Source organism: Denticeps clupeoides, chromosome 9 (assembly GCF_900700375.1).
Source record: "Denticeps clupeoides chromosome 9, fDenClu1.1, whole genome shotgun sequence".
NCBI classification, from domain to species: Eukaryota; Metazoa; Chordata; class Actinopteri; order Clupeiformes; family Denticipitidae; genus Denticeps; species Denticeps clupeoides.
This window is the reverse complement of record NC_041715.1, coordinates 7,650,943-7,667,487: the sequence shown is the minus strand read 5'-3', so window position 1 is coordinate 7,667,487 and position 16,545 is coordinate 7,650,943. Positions and strand designations below refer to the sequence as shown.

Below are 16,545 nucleotides of genomic sequence, written 5' to 3'. Positions count from 1 at the left end.
TTTAACGTAATACTTTGCGGTATGGGATAAAAACATGAGTAGATATGATCCTTTTTTGCCAGCATTCCCAATAGAGATGATGTGGCCATGAACATGGAGAAAGCAGCAGAAAAGTGGGCAAACGAAACCGAGGCCTGGCGCATAATGAGTACCAGTCCAGATAATCACATGTGAGGATGACCTCTGACCTCCGGGGGTCAAAGGAGAGCACGTGGCATTTCAAACCTGCGAAAGTTCTATCGTTTGGCCCAAGAGTTGGAAGGATGGACACACTGGAGCCTGTAAGGGTGGGGCAGAGAACCAGATCCCGCCAGACGGATTGCTGTCTGTCAAAGGGCTCCACTCTGAAGATGAAAGGCATTTACACAGCTGACAGCTGCCAGGGAACATGGAGTAATACGCCGGAATGTGTTACAAATACTGCAAATAGCAAACAACATATCATGTTATATGTGCAAAATTCTTTCCGTACATGAAACGAAAAAAAGTCACAATACGTTAAAATTGATTTTAATGGCATGTTTGCATGCTTTTTACATTGTGCAAAGTACTTACTTTTCCTGTAAGTACCTCTGTTACTGTGTTTCAGTAGTACATTGTTGAAACAACCATAGCACAGGACATTCATTTTGGTAGGCATCCCTGTGTTTTTGATCCTTGAAAATGTTTTTGTACAAAATTTACCAAAGCAATTATGTAAATTGATTTTTTTTTTTTGTCTTTACAAGGCTGAACTACAGGCCAATAGCCAGGGTGAGCCATTTATTCTGAAAACTGTCTCATATGTTAATGCTGTAGATTAACTTTTATCCTCAAATCCAAAAATGATGATAGTTTTGCATGCATTACGTTCAACTAAGTTTTAAACTTATTAAAGTTAAAAGTTATTACCCCCTCCCAAAAAATTACAAAAGAACTGATAATGCACATTGAGAATTTATTATATATTCAAAAAAAGTTCAACTGGCAACACCTCACAGCCCACCTTTCACAACTCAAACTGTTCCCAGATCTGTAACGATTTACTTTATTCAATTATACTTTGTCGGAATGTCAAGAAGTGCAAGTCACCGAGTGTATTACAAGCAGCGCACCACTAGTAGCCTTGAGCTGTAGGTGAAGCCATTTCTCTACAAAAATGCACCTGCGTGTCCTACTGTACACACCAACAAACACTCCCCTACCCTTCAAACGGCACACAGCTAGAGGCCATGTCTTCAAAAGTTTCCCGATGGTGTGTACGAAGCAGGTGAAAAAACAAAAGTGTGCCGACCCCTGACCCCGGGAGCAGACTTGTTGACTGAAGTTTGTCCTGGAGGTCAGGCCTCACTCAGTGGTAACTTTCATGAGGAGGCCGGGTGTGCGAAGAAGCCCCCAGGGACGTGGGGCATCAGGCCTCTTTGAAGCCCCATACCAGCGCCCCGTCTGCCTGTGTTCTCCGCTGCCAGGGCCGTGGGCTTCCTGCTCGGGCTGACCCCGCGTCTCCTCCTCGGGCGCAGCAGAACAGTCACTCTCAGAGAAAAAAAAAAAGAAGGAGCCCACCTTTCTTACATTAACTACAGAGGATCCGTAGAGGGACGGAGAGGCTGTGATCAGAGTGTCACATCATTCCAACAAGAGGGGGGGAGAAGGACAAGAAGAAGATTCTGAAACAAAAAGCCCGTGCTTGTGTCCTCAGCTGCCAGGGCATCTCGTTCTTTTTCCCCAAATGCAATTTGTAAAAGTGACTACAGCCCGACATTCTTGAGGCCGAGCCAAGCACAACAATCTTTATCGTTACGACGTAAAACAGACTAATAAATAGCGCCACAGCTGACATAACACGAGGTCGGGGATGAAAGGGGAGCTCCATTGTGGATGTGTTCCACATGTCTGCTGCCGAACACCGCACGCATCACGTTCAGGCTCGACGTCTCGCCCTCGTAACACCCAAAATCAAACACGGGGCAAACAGACCCCCTCCCCGACGCGCGAACCAAAATAAAGACATCAATGAGGCGGTCGCAGGACTCAGAAGTTCTTTTCTTCCCAGCGAGACACCGGCGCGAGGGACCGCTCTTTATTTATTCGTTTGGCGGTCGCGGCGGAGAGGACGGTGCCGCGGCGAGCACCGGCAGGCCGACGCTCCTCAGCCTTTGGTCTTCTGAAGCTGGTCCAGTTTGCGTCTCAGCATGCTGTAGTTCTCCCTGGTCCCGGGTGCGTTGGCGTCCAGTTTTAGGGAAAGTTCATAGTGCTTCTTGGCCAGGTCCAGTTTTCCCCAGCGGTGGTAAAGAACGGCTGAGGAAGATAAAAAGGTCAAACAAACCAAAACCAAATGTTATCATTTTTCATGTTCCAGACCATTTCTTGCTTTAGACTGTGTTACGATCAGGCCCACCTAATCTATATCTGGAAGGACGACCACAAACACAATGTGACTAAAATTAGAAGACGTGTAAAAAAAAACACATTATTTGGGTTTATATACATTTTCAAAAGTCTGGAGGTGTCATCGCTTTTTCTTATGTCATGTAGGGCTGCAACTAATGACTATTCAGAAAGTCGACTAGTAATCGGTGTGTGTGTGTGTGTGTGTGTGTATATATATATATATATATATATATATACATTTTTTTTTTTTTTTCCGATTAGTCACTGACTAGTCGGATTATAAATTGCATAATTACAAAATGCTCCTATCTAGCAGCCAGCTTTTACCTTCAGCATAAGGTTACTTAAATTATGTGGCAAATAATAACGACAAGAACGATACTTCACTCAAAAACATATATTTTATACAGAAGAACTGGGCAAAAAATTATAATGTTACCTAAATAACAGTTTATTTGTACTAAGGAATGTCAGCATTTCAATGTCTCTGGTCAGGCTTGCTCTCTTTCCCACTGCAGAGAAGATTCGCTCTGATGGGGCAGACTGGACATAAAAGATCTTGCCAGATTTGACAGCGTGGGAAAACACCCTTCATTTTCCCTCCTCCATCTGAGAGGGTCTTCCTTTTTTGGATATTGCTGGCACTTCCTTTCTCACCATTTGGGGTGAAATGGGGTGGTAGTAGGCTAGTGGGTAACACACTCGCCTATAAATCAGGTTCAAACACAACTTACTACCATTGTGTCCCTGCACAAGACTGTCCCTGTAACTACTGATTGTAAGTCATTCTGGGTAAGGACGTCTCATAAATGCTGTTAAGGTATATATAAATCACATGGTCCCAGAGTGTTTAATATGTGATGATGTCTGCTTTGGGGTAGCTGAATGCAGACCATTATGAAGGAGAGGTTGCAGAGATTTAATTCAACCATATAATCTCAAGGATGTTGTGAAACACTGCAGCACAGCACACGGTGACACAACAAAATGTGTCCTCTGCTTTTAACCATCACCCTTGGTGAGCAGGGGGCGGCCGCGACAGGCGCCCAGGGAGCAGTTGCTCAGTGGCGGGTTGGGATTCGAACCAGCAACCTTCTGATTACGGGCCCGTTTCCTTATCCACTAGGCCACATCCAGTGACATTTATTGACGATCAAAGCTGTCTGCAACTATTTTTATTACCAATTTTGGTTGACATTGTTGAATGCTCTGAATGTCACATCTCAGCCATTTCACATCCCTGGATAACTCAGTACAACAAATACAAGTCTTGCAAACCCCTGGTCACAAGACTGATGTTGAAATCTATAAAAGAACAATGTAAAACAAAAATTAAAAATCAACTGTATCGCAACATAAAAAATACAATAACACTTGCCTTACCCAAATTGCCATGACAACTGGCAGCACTGGGGTTGATCTTCAGGGAATGCAGGAAAAATCCTTCAGACTCCTTGGTGAAGATGTAGTGACAGAGTTAGGGCATTTTAAATCAGGTCTAAGTTAATGAAAACATGAAGTGTAATGACATTTACAGCCAGAGCTGGTTCCAGTCAACATTATTTTATCAGGCGCCATTGGATACACACGATATCTGCCAGCTAAACGGTCTGATATTATTGAGTCTTTAATGAACTATGGCATTAGCTGCATTGTTGGTACCTTATTGGTGACATGAAAACTGGAGATCACAAAAGCAATAGTCATCACAAAAGAAACATCCAACAAATTGTTCAAACGAAAGGCAAGTAACGTGCACCTTGTATTTTTGGAGTTTGCCAAGAACATTGGCTAATGAGAACATGATGGTGTGGTCGTTGGGTAGAATCACCAGAGCCTCGCGACCGATCATCTCGGCTTGAGCCAGGTTACCTGCAGGAGGGCGTCATGAACAAAGAGCTTGAAATTCGGGATGGGAAATGGTAACACAGCAAATTCTTACGGTATTCTCCGCAATGAGACACCGAACGGGCGCAGAGCTGAGGGAAGCGTATCAGCTTGTGAATGTGGGGAAATAGATAAATAAATAAATAAATCCGTGTCCCAGATGGACAGACAGTGCCATTATTTGTCAGCGGCGTCTAGGAGAGAGAGTTTTTCCATCTCTGCGCACGGAAGACTGGTTCAGTCTCCTAATTACAGCTCAACACAAGGGCTACTGATTTATTGATCTTCATGTCAAAAGGCCGTTTGACCACCACGCCGGGGAAAAAGTGCCTCTCACCCACCGCGGCCCTCATCCAGCACGCTCTGGATGGAGCGCTTGCTCCACCTCCGGGCCTGGCCATGACTCATGCTTGGTGTTTGACACGTCTATCCCTGCTAACTCAGCACTGACTGCTGTGATTTGGCGGGTAAGATGGAGTGAGAGAGAAGTGGAAGAAAAAAAAAAAGAAAAGAAAAAAAAAAACAACACAACAGGAAGAATTCCTTTTTCAATTTTGTGGTCGTTTATTTTGACGGGGTCTTGGGAAGGGGATGCAGGGGAAAATATATATATATTTTTTTTAAAAAGACAAAGGGGGGAGTCTTCCCTGGTGCCAGGGTTGTTCTTTCCGGGGGGATAAAATTGGACCATGCCAGGGCACTCCAGGGAGAGCCTGACTGCCAGCAATTCTGTCAAAAAAAAAAAAAAAAAAAAAAAAAACACACACAAAACACACACACTTCTGTTTGAGAGTTGCGGCATTCTCCACACAGCGGGGAAGAGTGCTTTTAAAAGCAACACACAAAGCTTTTAATACATAAATTTCAAGCATTGCTGAGTCCTGCTCTTCCGGTTTAATCATATTCGATGCTTACACCACATTTCAAGAAAAAAAATGGGTGGAGAGGGAAGAAAAGCTAAAAAATTATAAAAAAAAAGTGTTAATGAACTGGCTGCTCGTCCTTTGCTGTGTGGAGTGAGTCTGAAAGCCATTAAACAGCTGAGACAGAACTTTGGAGACGTGATGTAATTAATGAAGCAGCACAGAAGAGGATCAGACAAAAGGGAACTCTGGGAACTCGTTCTCTACCAGCATCTGTAATAATGTCACAGTGGTTAAGAGCAGCCAAGAGACGACGCCTGAGTTAAGTGCCTGAGCGAGTTCACTGATTGGGGAAAAAGAGAAAGGAGGAGAGAGGCGGGGGAAAGGTTAATTGGTGCAAAAAGGGGGCATTAATTATCTGGCGGGCCCCCGTCTGGCTGGGTGCACCTGACGCTCCGCATCTGAAGAATGGAAGTTCGCACCTCCAGCGCTCATCTGCGAGGCAAGGCTAAACTTGGGAGTCAGGAGCAAATTAGAGCAAAGCTGATCTAGATGAGAGAAGAAGTCACCATAGACACACACACCCCAGGGTCAGTGTAAGGTATGCCTAGGGCACCTAATGAGGAACCCCCATCACCCCATTACTATAGCTGCCTGAGTGGTCTCCACCCACTAGGACTAGCTGGTCACTTACTCAGGCCACGGCTGCATCCCAAAGGGATGAACTATTCCAGCTAAACTCCAACAGCACTTCATTTCGCACATTTCCTTTTTTTTTTTTAACCAAAGCCAGGAACAGAAGCAGGAAGTAGAGTAACAGAGTAACAGGAAGTAAAGAGTATGTGACTCATACGGCCAACTCTTAAAAGGCCTGACTGGATAGCTAAATACAATAGAGGGTGGTTCGATCCAGTTTTCAATGTTTGAATTTGTCAATTTGGAAAAAGTGAAAGTAGTTTTTATGACATTGATAATAAATGTGCCATTATTGATGTGCCATTATTTGATAATTTTTTTTGGTCTGTTTTTGCATAGAAAACTAAATAGATGAGCGTGACACTGAGCCAAAATGTCAAACAAAACCGATCAAAGACTCGTAATTGACCACTCTGGTATTTGGGTGCAATTTTACATTCAATTTGCTCATTTGCAGCACACAGAACAACCATTTATTTATAAAATCAGAATTACAAACCAACCAGAGCGCCCGCTGCTGCTGCTGCTGTTGTTCCCCTCACCTGTGTTGTCCAGCAGGATGACCATGTTGTTCCAGGCCAGGCTGTGGTCGGGCTTCAGCATGGTGGCGTTTCTCCAGGCGTTCAGGGCGTCCACATGCCTGTTCAAATCTGCATACTGTCAGAGAAAAGCAGAAGAATCAGTCACCCGAACTCCAATTTCACACAAAACTCAAAAACCGGACTGTACAAAATTATTGACATTGTGGGTAAAACGTTTTAGTTTATGATGCTCGACTGAACTCATCTGTGGCAAGAAACAGGTGCTGGCAATATAGCAATCCCACCTGACACCAGTTAAAATGGAGAAAAACAGACGAAACCTCTCTGTGGTGGGTCTGAGTGTGCCACACTATGCATGGAGAACAGAAAAAAAAGAGCATAGAATTTTCTGAGGACTCGAGGACTTGCGCAACATAATCAAGAAGTTCACAACATGTAGCTAATCTCCCTGGACGTGGACGGAAGAGAAAAATGTATAAAAAAACTGCAATGTCCGAACGGTGGATAAACAACCCCTGAACGAAATGAAATGCAATGGCAGGACAGCCAGGAGGACTCCACTGCTGACACAAACCTAAAAAAGCCAGACCAGAGATTGCCAAAATCCTTCTGGGTGAACGTCTGGTTACAGAAAACGGAATGAGGCCTACAAAGAAAAGAACACAGTACCTACTGTCATACATGGTGGAGGTTCTAAGATGTTTTGGGGATGTCTTGCTGCCTATGGCACTGGATGCCTTGAAGACTACCAAAAGATCTGGGGGTGCAATGTAGGGCCCAGTGTCAGAAAGCTGGGTCTGCGTCAGAGGTCATGGGTGTTCCAGCAGGACAACGACTTCAAACATAACTCCAAGAGTTATGACAAAGCGCTGGAGAGTACTGAAGTGAAATTCCAGTTAAGAAGAGTAACAAGCTTGTTGATGGGTGAAGGGTAGTAGTAGCCTAGTGGGTAACACACTTGCCTGTGAACCAGAAGACCCAGGTTCAAATCCCACTCACTACCATTGTTTCCCTGAGCAAGACACTTAACCCTAAGTTGCTCCAGGGGGGGACTGTTCCTGTAACTACTGATTGTAAGTCGCTCTGGATAAGGGCGTCTGGTAAGAGAGAAATTATGTCAGATTTGGCTTAACTGTTCTTTTGTGTTGTTCCAATGCACATAAAGGAAATAAACATTTGTAATTGCTCCAATTTTCAGGTAAATTTCGAAGCTCCCACCCATACCAGCCGGCCGAGGTTGTAGTAGCAGTCAGGGTACTTCCTCCTGTACTTAATAGCGTTCCAGTAGCTTTGTTCAGCTTCAGCAAACTTCTTCAGGCTGTTCTGCACTATTCCCAGATTCATCCAGGCAGCAGCAAAATCAGGCCTATGCAGCAACACAAGGAAAACATCTTACATTAAAAGAAACAGAAATGAGAAGAAACGAGAGGAAAAGGAATGAAAGCCTCACTGTATGTGAACAGCAGCGGTAAGCAGCTCCTCAGCCTCCACAAGTTCATTCTTTTCTTTCAAAATATTCCCCAGGTTGTTCATGGCATGTACATACCTTGGATGCAGCCTGTAGAAAATGAATACATGAACACCTGATGCTGAACATGCAAGCAAAAATCAGCCCAAAATGTGGCTTATACTACTCAAACATCAAAAATCGCTTGTAGGCAGTAACTGTACTTTTTTTTTTATTTGCACACATGTGCAATTTCACAGACTACCAAACATTATGTCATAAAAGCCTAAAGTGTATTAGACAGTTATGCAAATGTAAAAAAAAAAAAAAAAAAAAAAGTCTTCAATACATGTAAAAATACTAGAAATATTTCCATATTTTCCTTACATATGATAATAGATTAATGACTGGGCATAGCTGAAGGGCACGGCTCTGATTTAACCTAAAGAGCGTCTCATTTATACATGGTAGCCGCTGCATTTTCCACCCACGCAACAACTTGCAATGTGCTGTACCTCACAGCTTCTCTGTAGTACTGAACCGCTGCCATCTGGTTTCCCCTGTCTGCGAGGTTCTTGCCTACATTGTAATGAACCTACGGAAGATCAGATGAGGACAAGAGTTTCAGACTGAAGCGAACACTTTGACGCTTCAATTTAAATTTCTTGCAAACGCCGATACCAATGTGCAATCTACACCCTGATTTTAAAGATAAAATCAAAAAAGGGCAGCATCTGACCTTGGCATTGAGAGGGCACACTGACAGGGCGCTGGTGAACAAGCTCTGCTCGGAGCGCCACTGCTGGCTCCTTTGGGCACTGCGGCCGATGTTCACACACAAGAGTCCCATCATAGCCACCTGCAGCAGTTTCTACCGGGACAGCAGAAAATACACGTGCCAGCAATCAGTTCAGGTCAGCCAACTAATCTAACAAACACATCCGTACCTCATGGATATATTTTTTAAATATATATGTTTTTTACAGATTGTTGTAGCCTAATGAACCAGAAGACCCTGAGTGTCTCAAGGGGGACTGTCCCTGTAACTACTGTTTGTAAGGCACTCTGGATAAGGGCGTCAGATAAATGCTGTAAATGGAAATGTTTTTTGACCAATCTTGCTAGTATAGTATACAATTAATGTGATCTTTGTATAAAACCATGTTGTAACAGCCAACTGTGTAAATGTCAGGAAAGTCCTACTAGTTTGGGGGTTAGGGTTCTTTAATTAATTTGGTTTCTTTAATAATGTCAGATGTGAACCCAAGATGACTCTATGCTGTAATTAAATCCAAAGATGCAGGAGCAAAGTATTACTTGAAGGCTCACATTTATAAATGATACACAGTCTACGTGGTGCATGGCTACGGAGGAATGCACTAGAAGATGTGCTCCATGAAGGGGAAACAAGCATGAATTAAAGCAGGAGTGGAGACAGCCTGGGGGAAGAGGATAAGGTAGGTCCCACACGGCGGCTCGACCTCACTACCTTGTGCTTCCTCCAGAGGCAGCAGGAGTAGCCCACGGCATAGGAGAGGATGAGGCAGTACCCTGCGGTGGACAGATACAGCACCCTCTCGGCAATCACAAAGCCCACGCGGAAGAACAGGTTGCTGGCTGGGAGGAAGGGCACCACCAGCAGCACCAGCCCGAATGAGAGAGTCCTGAGAGCAGAGTGGTGCTGGGTGATAAAAGCTGCATTTCACAGGCGCAGAGCCATTAAAAATCACTACAAATATGAATAACGGACATCGCGTTTCATGTAATGAAGCGGTTGCAAACCAAGTTAGTGCAGGGTTTATTCTGTGTAGTTATGACTATGTAGTGATGAGAGTGTAGTAATCAAAAAAAAAAAAAAAAAAAAGTGTCCTTTAATTGTACCATCTAATTAACATGGTAGTATCAAATTAGTGTTTTATAAAAAGTCATATTAGGTTTGAAACTAAAAGTTTGGTAAATAAACAGTTACAGTGAATATATATATACCAATATCTTGAATATAGATATACCAATATCTTGATATTCCAATGCAACAGTGGGCAGTGGTGGCCTAGCGGTTAAGGAAGCGGCCCCGTAATCAGAAAGTTGCGGGTTCGAATCCCGATCCGCCAAGGTGCCACTGAGCAAAGTACCGTCCCCTGTACCGCCTGTCATGGCTGCCCACTGCTCACCAAGGGTGATGGTTAAAAGCAGAGGACACATTTCATCATGTCACCGTGTGCTGTGCTGTAGTGTTTCACAATGACAATCACTTCACTTTCTTTCTTTCCATATGATAATATGACTTGAATTGAATAAACATGGATTGACGGACCACCACAGTGTCATAGATTCCATGTGAAGCAAACAGAAAAAATTACTGATTTATTGGCTAAAGAGTGAGTGGTAAAGGTTCTGTTGCATTATTACATGTTACATGTGATTATTATGCATTCTTCATTTTAATTTTGAATTATTAAGCCTGTCAATCATGCCAAACAAACATTATCAGATCTTGAAAATCTAATGGACTGGAACAGTAAATACCTCTGATTTAATCTAGTTTTGATCTTTTCTAAGACACATTACATTTGTGGATTGTTTTCCATTTTAAAAGGAAGGAATCTTTGGTTTGCTTGTTCTAAAATAAAACATTTTCTCTCATTCTTTCATTCTATTGAAGCTCAAACTGATTGTTGGACTTTTTCAAATCAGTAATAGTTAAAGGACTAATCAATGCTGGAGTCCCATCATTATCTACCATCTGATCCTCAGAGTGCAGTCAGGCCTCAGCAGTCTGACACGGAACGACCCATACAGCAAAGGAGGAGAGGTGGCGGCCCTTCCCCTACCTTCTCTTAATGCCATCCTGTGTGCACAGAGCTTGGCTTATCAAGCCGATCAAGCAGCTCCACAGCAGCAGCAGCGAGATGATCCTCCAATCACTGACTGATTTAATGAGAGGTACACAGCCCATTGACCAATCAAAACACAGCCACCAGGGACACAGGAGCAGCCATGCATTCAAGGAGTAGTAGTAATTATAGTTCACAATCTGCCAATCAAAGGACACAGGAGGGGTTCAGAAGAAGAGAACAAGCGTGAGATGAAGGGGCACCACAAAAAAAAAAGTAAAATACAGCACAGTCATTATGGACAAAAATACACAAGAACATTCTACAACCACATAAATATATAGGACAATATTTAATTAAAAAAAAGAGCCGACTACTTCTAATAGCTAATTATTAATAGCTAATTAAAAAAAAAAACAGAAATGCTCACCCTCAAGAACACGTTTTCAGCAAAGGATGCTGGGTTATCCACTTCAGTGAATGCAGGGGGTCCAGTACCCATGATCCTCCACCGTGCATATAAAAGAACCCCTCCTCCAAACAATAGAAGAGTCAGACGTGTAACCAGTCTGGACCTGACCAATGCATTCATCTAGTTAAAAAAAAAATGCACTTAAATTTCTAATAATATAATGATGTAAACGCAGCTGTTGATTCATTATTGTACAAAGCATGAAAAGCACATTGATGTACTTACATCAACTGGTTTCCCCTTTAGGAGAAGCCTTTGGGTCAGCTCACCGATATTAACATTGCAGATCAAGAGAATATCAAATGCGGCATTCACCCCCTGACAGGATAGAAGGGGAAAGAAAACCGAACGTCGGGAATATGAGAGGTCTTTGAACGGACTCTGAGCCGCACAGTATACTGTATGTACAGCTGTTCAGAAGACGGTAGATAAGATATGGCATTAAAGTATAATGATATCGCAGAAATGTACGTGGGCTTTGAAGAATATAATCCTACAAAAAGATTTTGGTTGTATGCCATTATTGTTGGCTTCCCTCGGGATATGTGATATCTGACATTAAAGGCAGCCGCTAAAATGACGATCTATTTTTGGATTTATTCATAAGCATGACATTAAGCATGAACACAGGTCACTGGTCTAATGATGAAAAGCAGGCAGTTGGGCGTCTAGTGTGCATCGCAATTTTTACCTACCAGAACCGTGATGCCCTGTTCCTTACACAGCATGGCAGCTGCACAGAGCAAAAAGCTCGCAGCTACCCACGAGACAGAGAACGTCTTGTCATTACCTTCAAACGAAAGCGAAGACAACAACAAAAACAATCGATCATGGAGGAACGACACGGCAAAGGAGAACTTTTTCGGCTGCTTTAACTTTAACATCTTACGTCACCTTACACGTCCAGACTTTTATTTTTGGCGTATTAAAAGCAGCGAGCATCATTACGGATAAACCGTGGACGTGCCCTGTATATATATATATGGTACTAAACAAATAACAGTGTGAGACCTCCTCTGAAGGCTCTGCAGTACGCGAGGAAAGAGAACTGAAAGAACAAAGCACACAGCAGGTCCGCCCGGCCGACAATGCCAGCCACCTGTGAGGAAGAAGAAGACAGCGAGAGTCAGGGAACAACCGGGGAATTCAGGCCAAACTTTTAACGGCTAGACACGTCCGCTCGGGACGGAGGCGCGCCGCCGGAGGGAGTGTGATGGACCACCTGCGCCGGCCCGGGTCCCGTCCTGGGGACTCCACGCGCCCCCGCCACCGGGCTCTGGGCCGCTAACCGCGACGCGGCCTGGACTTTCATCAGCGAGCGAACCGGCAAATTATCCGCCTGCGCAGGAGGCTCTCATTACCGCGCCGGCGCCCGGGCCCGGCTGGAGCCCCGGAGCCGTCTCCTTTGATACATACAGTATTCCGAAGTCAGTGGTCTCTCGGCGAGATACGCCCACCCACCCCACCCCCCCCCGGTCGTGCAATGCCCCTCTCTCTCCGCCTGATTAAAAGACCGGCGAGCGTGTGTTCCGGCAACTCCTAGCTGAGCCATTATCGGGGGCCTCGCCTCGCCGCACACCTTTGCAACGCTCGCCAACCGAGCCCGGCTTTATTCTTCTCGCGCCTTTAATGTATGTTTGATAGGCTGCGCCGGAGCGCTCTGATGTCCTGCACTGTTCTTCCTCAGGAAAGGGGGAGACGTTGTTTACCGTGGCTGGGTGGGGCGGCCTGCTGAGTCACAGGCCCCCTCTACTTACGCTTTCCGTGTGAACCGGGTGGACGGCGAAGAGAAGCGCCGCCAGGAGGGAGGACCTGGGAACCTGGTTGAGCCTCCTGCCTTTGCTGTCGTAGGTCAGGCCGCCGATCAATATTGCAAAGACGTCAATCATTAACGCAGAAATCACACAGTGGAGCGCGATGTTCAGCACATGGAAGCCAACAGGGTGCAAGCCACCGGCCAGGAGGTAGTTCATCCTGCAAGCACCACAAGCATGTTGAACCTGCAGCAAAGCGGACTGGCATGGCGTGATCGCGCCATCTTGGTTCGTGCAATCAATGTTGATTTGGAGGTCCAGCTGACCATTCGTAGGTGAAAAATGGTGCAAAATAAAATTGTGTCACAAAAATCACAAATGACGTCCCGCCCCTTTCCATTTTTGTTTCTCTCCTCACTTTCTTTTACAAAGGCCGCTCTCATTTGCTGTAGCTCATATCTAGCATGATAAACTTCACACTGAAAATCAAAAATATTGGCAAACGGATGACAAAAATGGCACTTCTATAAACTATCACCTCTGGCAATCAGCAGAGCAGTGGATGGGGGCAGTGGTGGCCTAGTGGGTAAGGAAAGGGAACCGTAATCTGAAGGTTGCCGGTTCGATTCCCGAACCGCCAAAGGTGCCACTGAGCAAAGCACCGTCCCCACGCGCTGCTCCCCGGGTCCCCACTGCTCACCAAGGGTGGTGGTTAAATGTAGAGGACACATTTCACGGTGTGCACCGTGTGCTGTGCTTCACTTTCACTGTTGAAATCTCTGCACACAGGCGTGCAATGGCAATTACATCCCAATAATGGCGGCTTAAACTCACACCACTCAATAAGTCATAGGAACAGAAAACTAATTACTAATGCAGAACAGCAAATACTTCATTATGCACAAGCACCTAGGCTGCAAAGTAATTTAAAGCGACCATTTAAATCCATATAATGTTCTTATAACAGCAATTTCTGAGTGGTCCTCTGAGAAAGACGCAGAGGCATTTGCCACTGAATTCCCACTGAGAAAACAAATTGCAATTTCAACCATTATCTCTAATGTATGCAAGGTCATTCAGCAGCAGCAGCCCAACAGTGAGAAATATAATGGAAATGCCATCAGGCCAACGTCAGTCTCCACTCCTACCTAAATGTGAGCACCGTGAGTGGCCGGTAGGACTTGTGGCTGGAGTTGCTGCTCAAGTTACTTCCCCAGAAGTCATTCGTCCAAATGTTATTTAAAGGCGACGAAGGGTGCAAATCCTGAAAGGGGTCAGAATGGGACATGCATACAGCTTGAGCATCTTGTGAGGTGTTTGCTGATTGTCATCTTTATTGTCATGTATATAGGTGCAATGAAGTTTGCCCCCGGGAGCAGAGTCCCAGAGCCTAACCCACAACACACAGAACACGCTGTGTCGATGTTTTTTTATTCTTTTTCAGATCATGCATGCAATGTGTGAATATTTGTAGATGGAAACAACAGAAGACGGCGTACCTTGTTATTAACGATAGCCTCCGAATCGTCAAAGACAAACTCGCCATCGTAGCTGTTTATGAAACAGACCAGGGCGAGGAGGCCCACGAGAATCCGGGAATGGGCCGCGCCAAGCTTTGGCAGGGGAACGTGGTGATCCCAGTTCGCCTCAGACAGAACCATTGTGCATCATGCATCCCCTCTTACTTTCTGTGGACATAATGGCTTAATTTACATCACAGTAGGTAGGAGGCTGAGTACGTCAAAGCACATACCAAGAACTGAGAACGAACGAATACACACACACGGAATACACCCAGGAAACGTACAGTATGGATTTCACACAGCATACCTTCTCGACATTTTAAAATAAAACACGCTGTGCTGTGCCACAGTTGAACTGGCGCCCTGGGCCTGTCCTAATTTAAAAAATACGAACTTGGCACCGGGCTGCTCTGGTCAAGTCAGGTCGGAGGAGAGACAAAAAAAAGTCGAAATTAAGGTGGCGCGCTAACGTCACCTAGCATCCTTCACCTGGATCTCGAACGCAGACAAGAGTAGCCGGTTAAAAAGCATGTGTGAGAAATTGTACATCAAATACATATGTGTGTATCGTGCACGCGCTTGTGGCGCTGGAGTGAAGGACGGACGCGCGGCGACGGCGACACAGAAAAGGAACGCGTCGCGGTCGAGCTGCTCCTCTCCTCACTGACAGAGCGCGGCGCTTCCGCTTACGTCACAGAGCGGCGGTCACGTGACGCTCGGAATTCCACAGGACGACGTGGACATATGATGATGTTACAGGAAATATTAAACTGTTTCAGATATAGATCTTTGGCTTATAATAAGTTACTACTAATACATCTGACAAGTAATTAAAAGCAAGTTGACCTTTTTTTGAATAAATGCTTCCTGCACATTGCAGGGCTGCAATCAGACCTCTCGGCCTGGCGATATGGTGTAAGCCTTCTGTCGATGGTTTTTTCCCCTTCTGAATCGTCCACCCCCCCCCATTCATTCCTTTCGTCTACCAGCCTCAACATTCAGCTTGTGAACAGGGAATCTAATCAGAGCTGGGATCACCCTCGCTTTCCTGGTACAAGCGCTCGAGCACGAACAGACGCTCAACCGTCTGACAGGGCACAACTGTATGAATCACGGCCTTGTCTCTTGGTCCTTTCATTTCAACCGTGCATTGTAAATTGGACGTGAATAGGTGTAGGTACAGATCAGGAAACACACAACTTTTAAAAGCCTGGGATTCTGTCTTTTTGTTGCTATAGACACTAAGGCAGCACACTGACGTTTTGCTTCTGAAGAAGGGGTGTCTGAGGTCGCCTTGCTTGGTGTCACTGTATCGCAGTCACAGGCAAGGTAAAGTCTCGCTTTTTTCTCCTGTCACCCTTCCTGCTGTTCCAAGTTTCACGCCCCCACCGTCTGGGCTGCCGCCGTGTGGATTTGATGTAATATGTAACGCGGGATGATGGTGATTTTTGATTTGCACTGATGAGCTCTGCTGCTTTGTTAATGAATTGTTTGGCTCGGTCTAGATGTTTTGCGGTGGAGACGTGTGACCTAACTAATTATTCCTCAGATAATATGAAAATTGTGTGTGCCGCTACTGTGCTCATAAAATAACCTTCATTTTAAAAGAAATCATGTTGTACAAGGCAAGGAGTTATCATACATGCTGATGTTATGCTCTTTGTTAAGGGACATTCTGCATTTTATTTCTTTAATTTTGTGTGTGTGTGTGTGTGTGTGCATTGTGCATGCCCATCAGTTTCAATATATATTTAGCAAAACTATATAATAAAATAATAACTATATAAATCATGCATTTGTGATGTTATTACTACCTTAGGAATGCAATTTAAAAATATATATTTTTACATAATAAATTTAATTTTAGAGCATATTATATTCATGATTGTCAATGGAAAAGTAAGAATTTAAAAGTACAATAATGTACAGTGTTAGCATTAAAATGAGTGGGAAGCTTTAAATAATTAATGGGCAATTTTATTAGTATGTTCACAAAATTAAACATACTGTCCCTTATATTTTCTGGACAAAGACCTTTTTTTTCAAGAGAAATTAATGAGCAGTGCAAATGAGAATTTCTTTTGCTTGCAGCAATCCCAGAATCTTTCAGGCCTCAGTCTTTCTCATGATTAACTAATGAATGTAAAACTGATGTGC

At 44.4% G+C, this 16,545-nt stretch overlaps 1 protein-coding gene across 5 annotated transcripts; it reads right to left on the bottom strand.

The window, feature by feature from the left end:
* Nucleotides 1-920: 920 nt before the first annotated feature.
* On the bottom strand, nt 921-15,085 carry tmtc4 (transmembrane O-mannosyltransferase targeting cadherins 4). Of its 5 annotated transcripts, none has more exons than XM_028991509.1 (18): nt 14,696-15,085; nt 14,365-14,553; nt 14,014-14,129; nt 12,869-13,085; nt 12,123-12,210; nt 11,807-11,901; nt 11,337-11,429; nt 11,070-11,231; nt 10,637-10,839; nt 9,295-9,469; nt 8,545-8,676; nt 8,321-8,400; nt 7,809-7,916; nt 7,577-7,724; nt 6,359-6,473; nt 4,130-4,242; nt 3,754-3,823; nt 921-2,277 (listed from the first exon to the last, which is right to left on the bottom strand). In XM_028991509.1, the coding sequence occupies exons 2-18, from the start codon at nt 14,524-14,526 to the stop codon at nt 2,129-2,131; spliced, it is 2,226 nt and encodes a 741-aa protein (XP_028847342.1). In that variant the 5' UTR covers nt 14,527-14,553; nt 14,696-15,085; the 3' UTR covers nt 921-2,128. The 5 variants fall into 5 exon arrangements, with proteins under 5 accessions (XP_028847342.1, XP_028847344.1, XP_028847343.1 ...); XM_028991511.1 differs by having other exon boundaries at nt 7,583-7,724; XM_028991512.1 differs by lacking the exon at nt 921-2,277 and adding an exon at nt 2,571-3,675.
* Between the last annotated feature and the right edge of the window lie 1,460 nt (nt 15,086-16,545).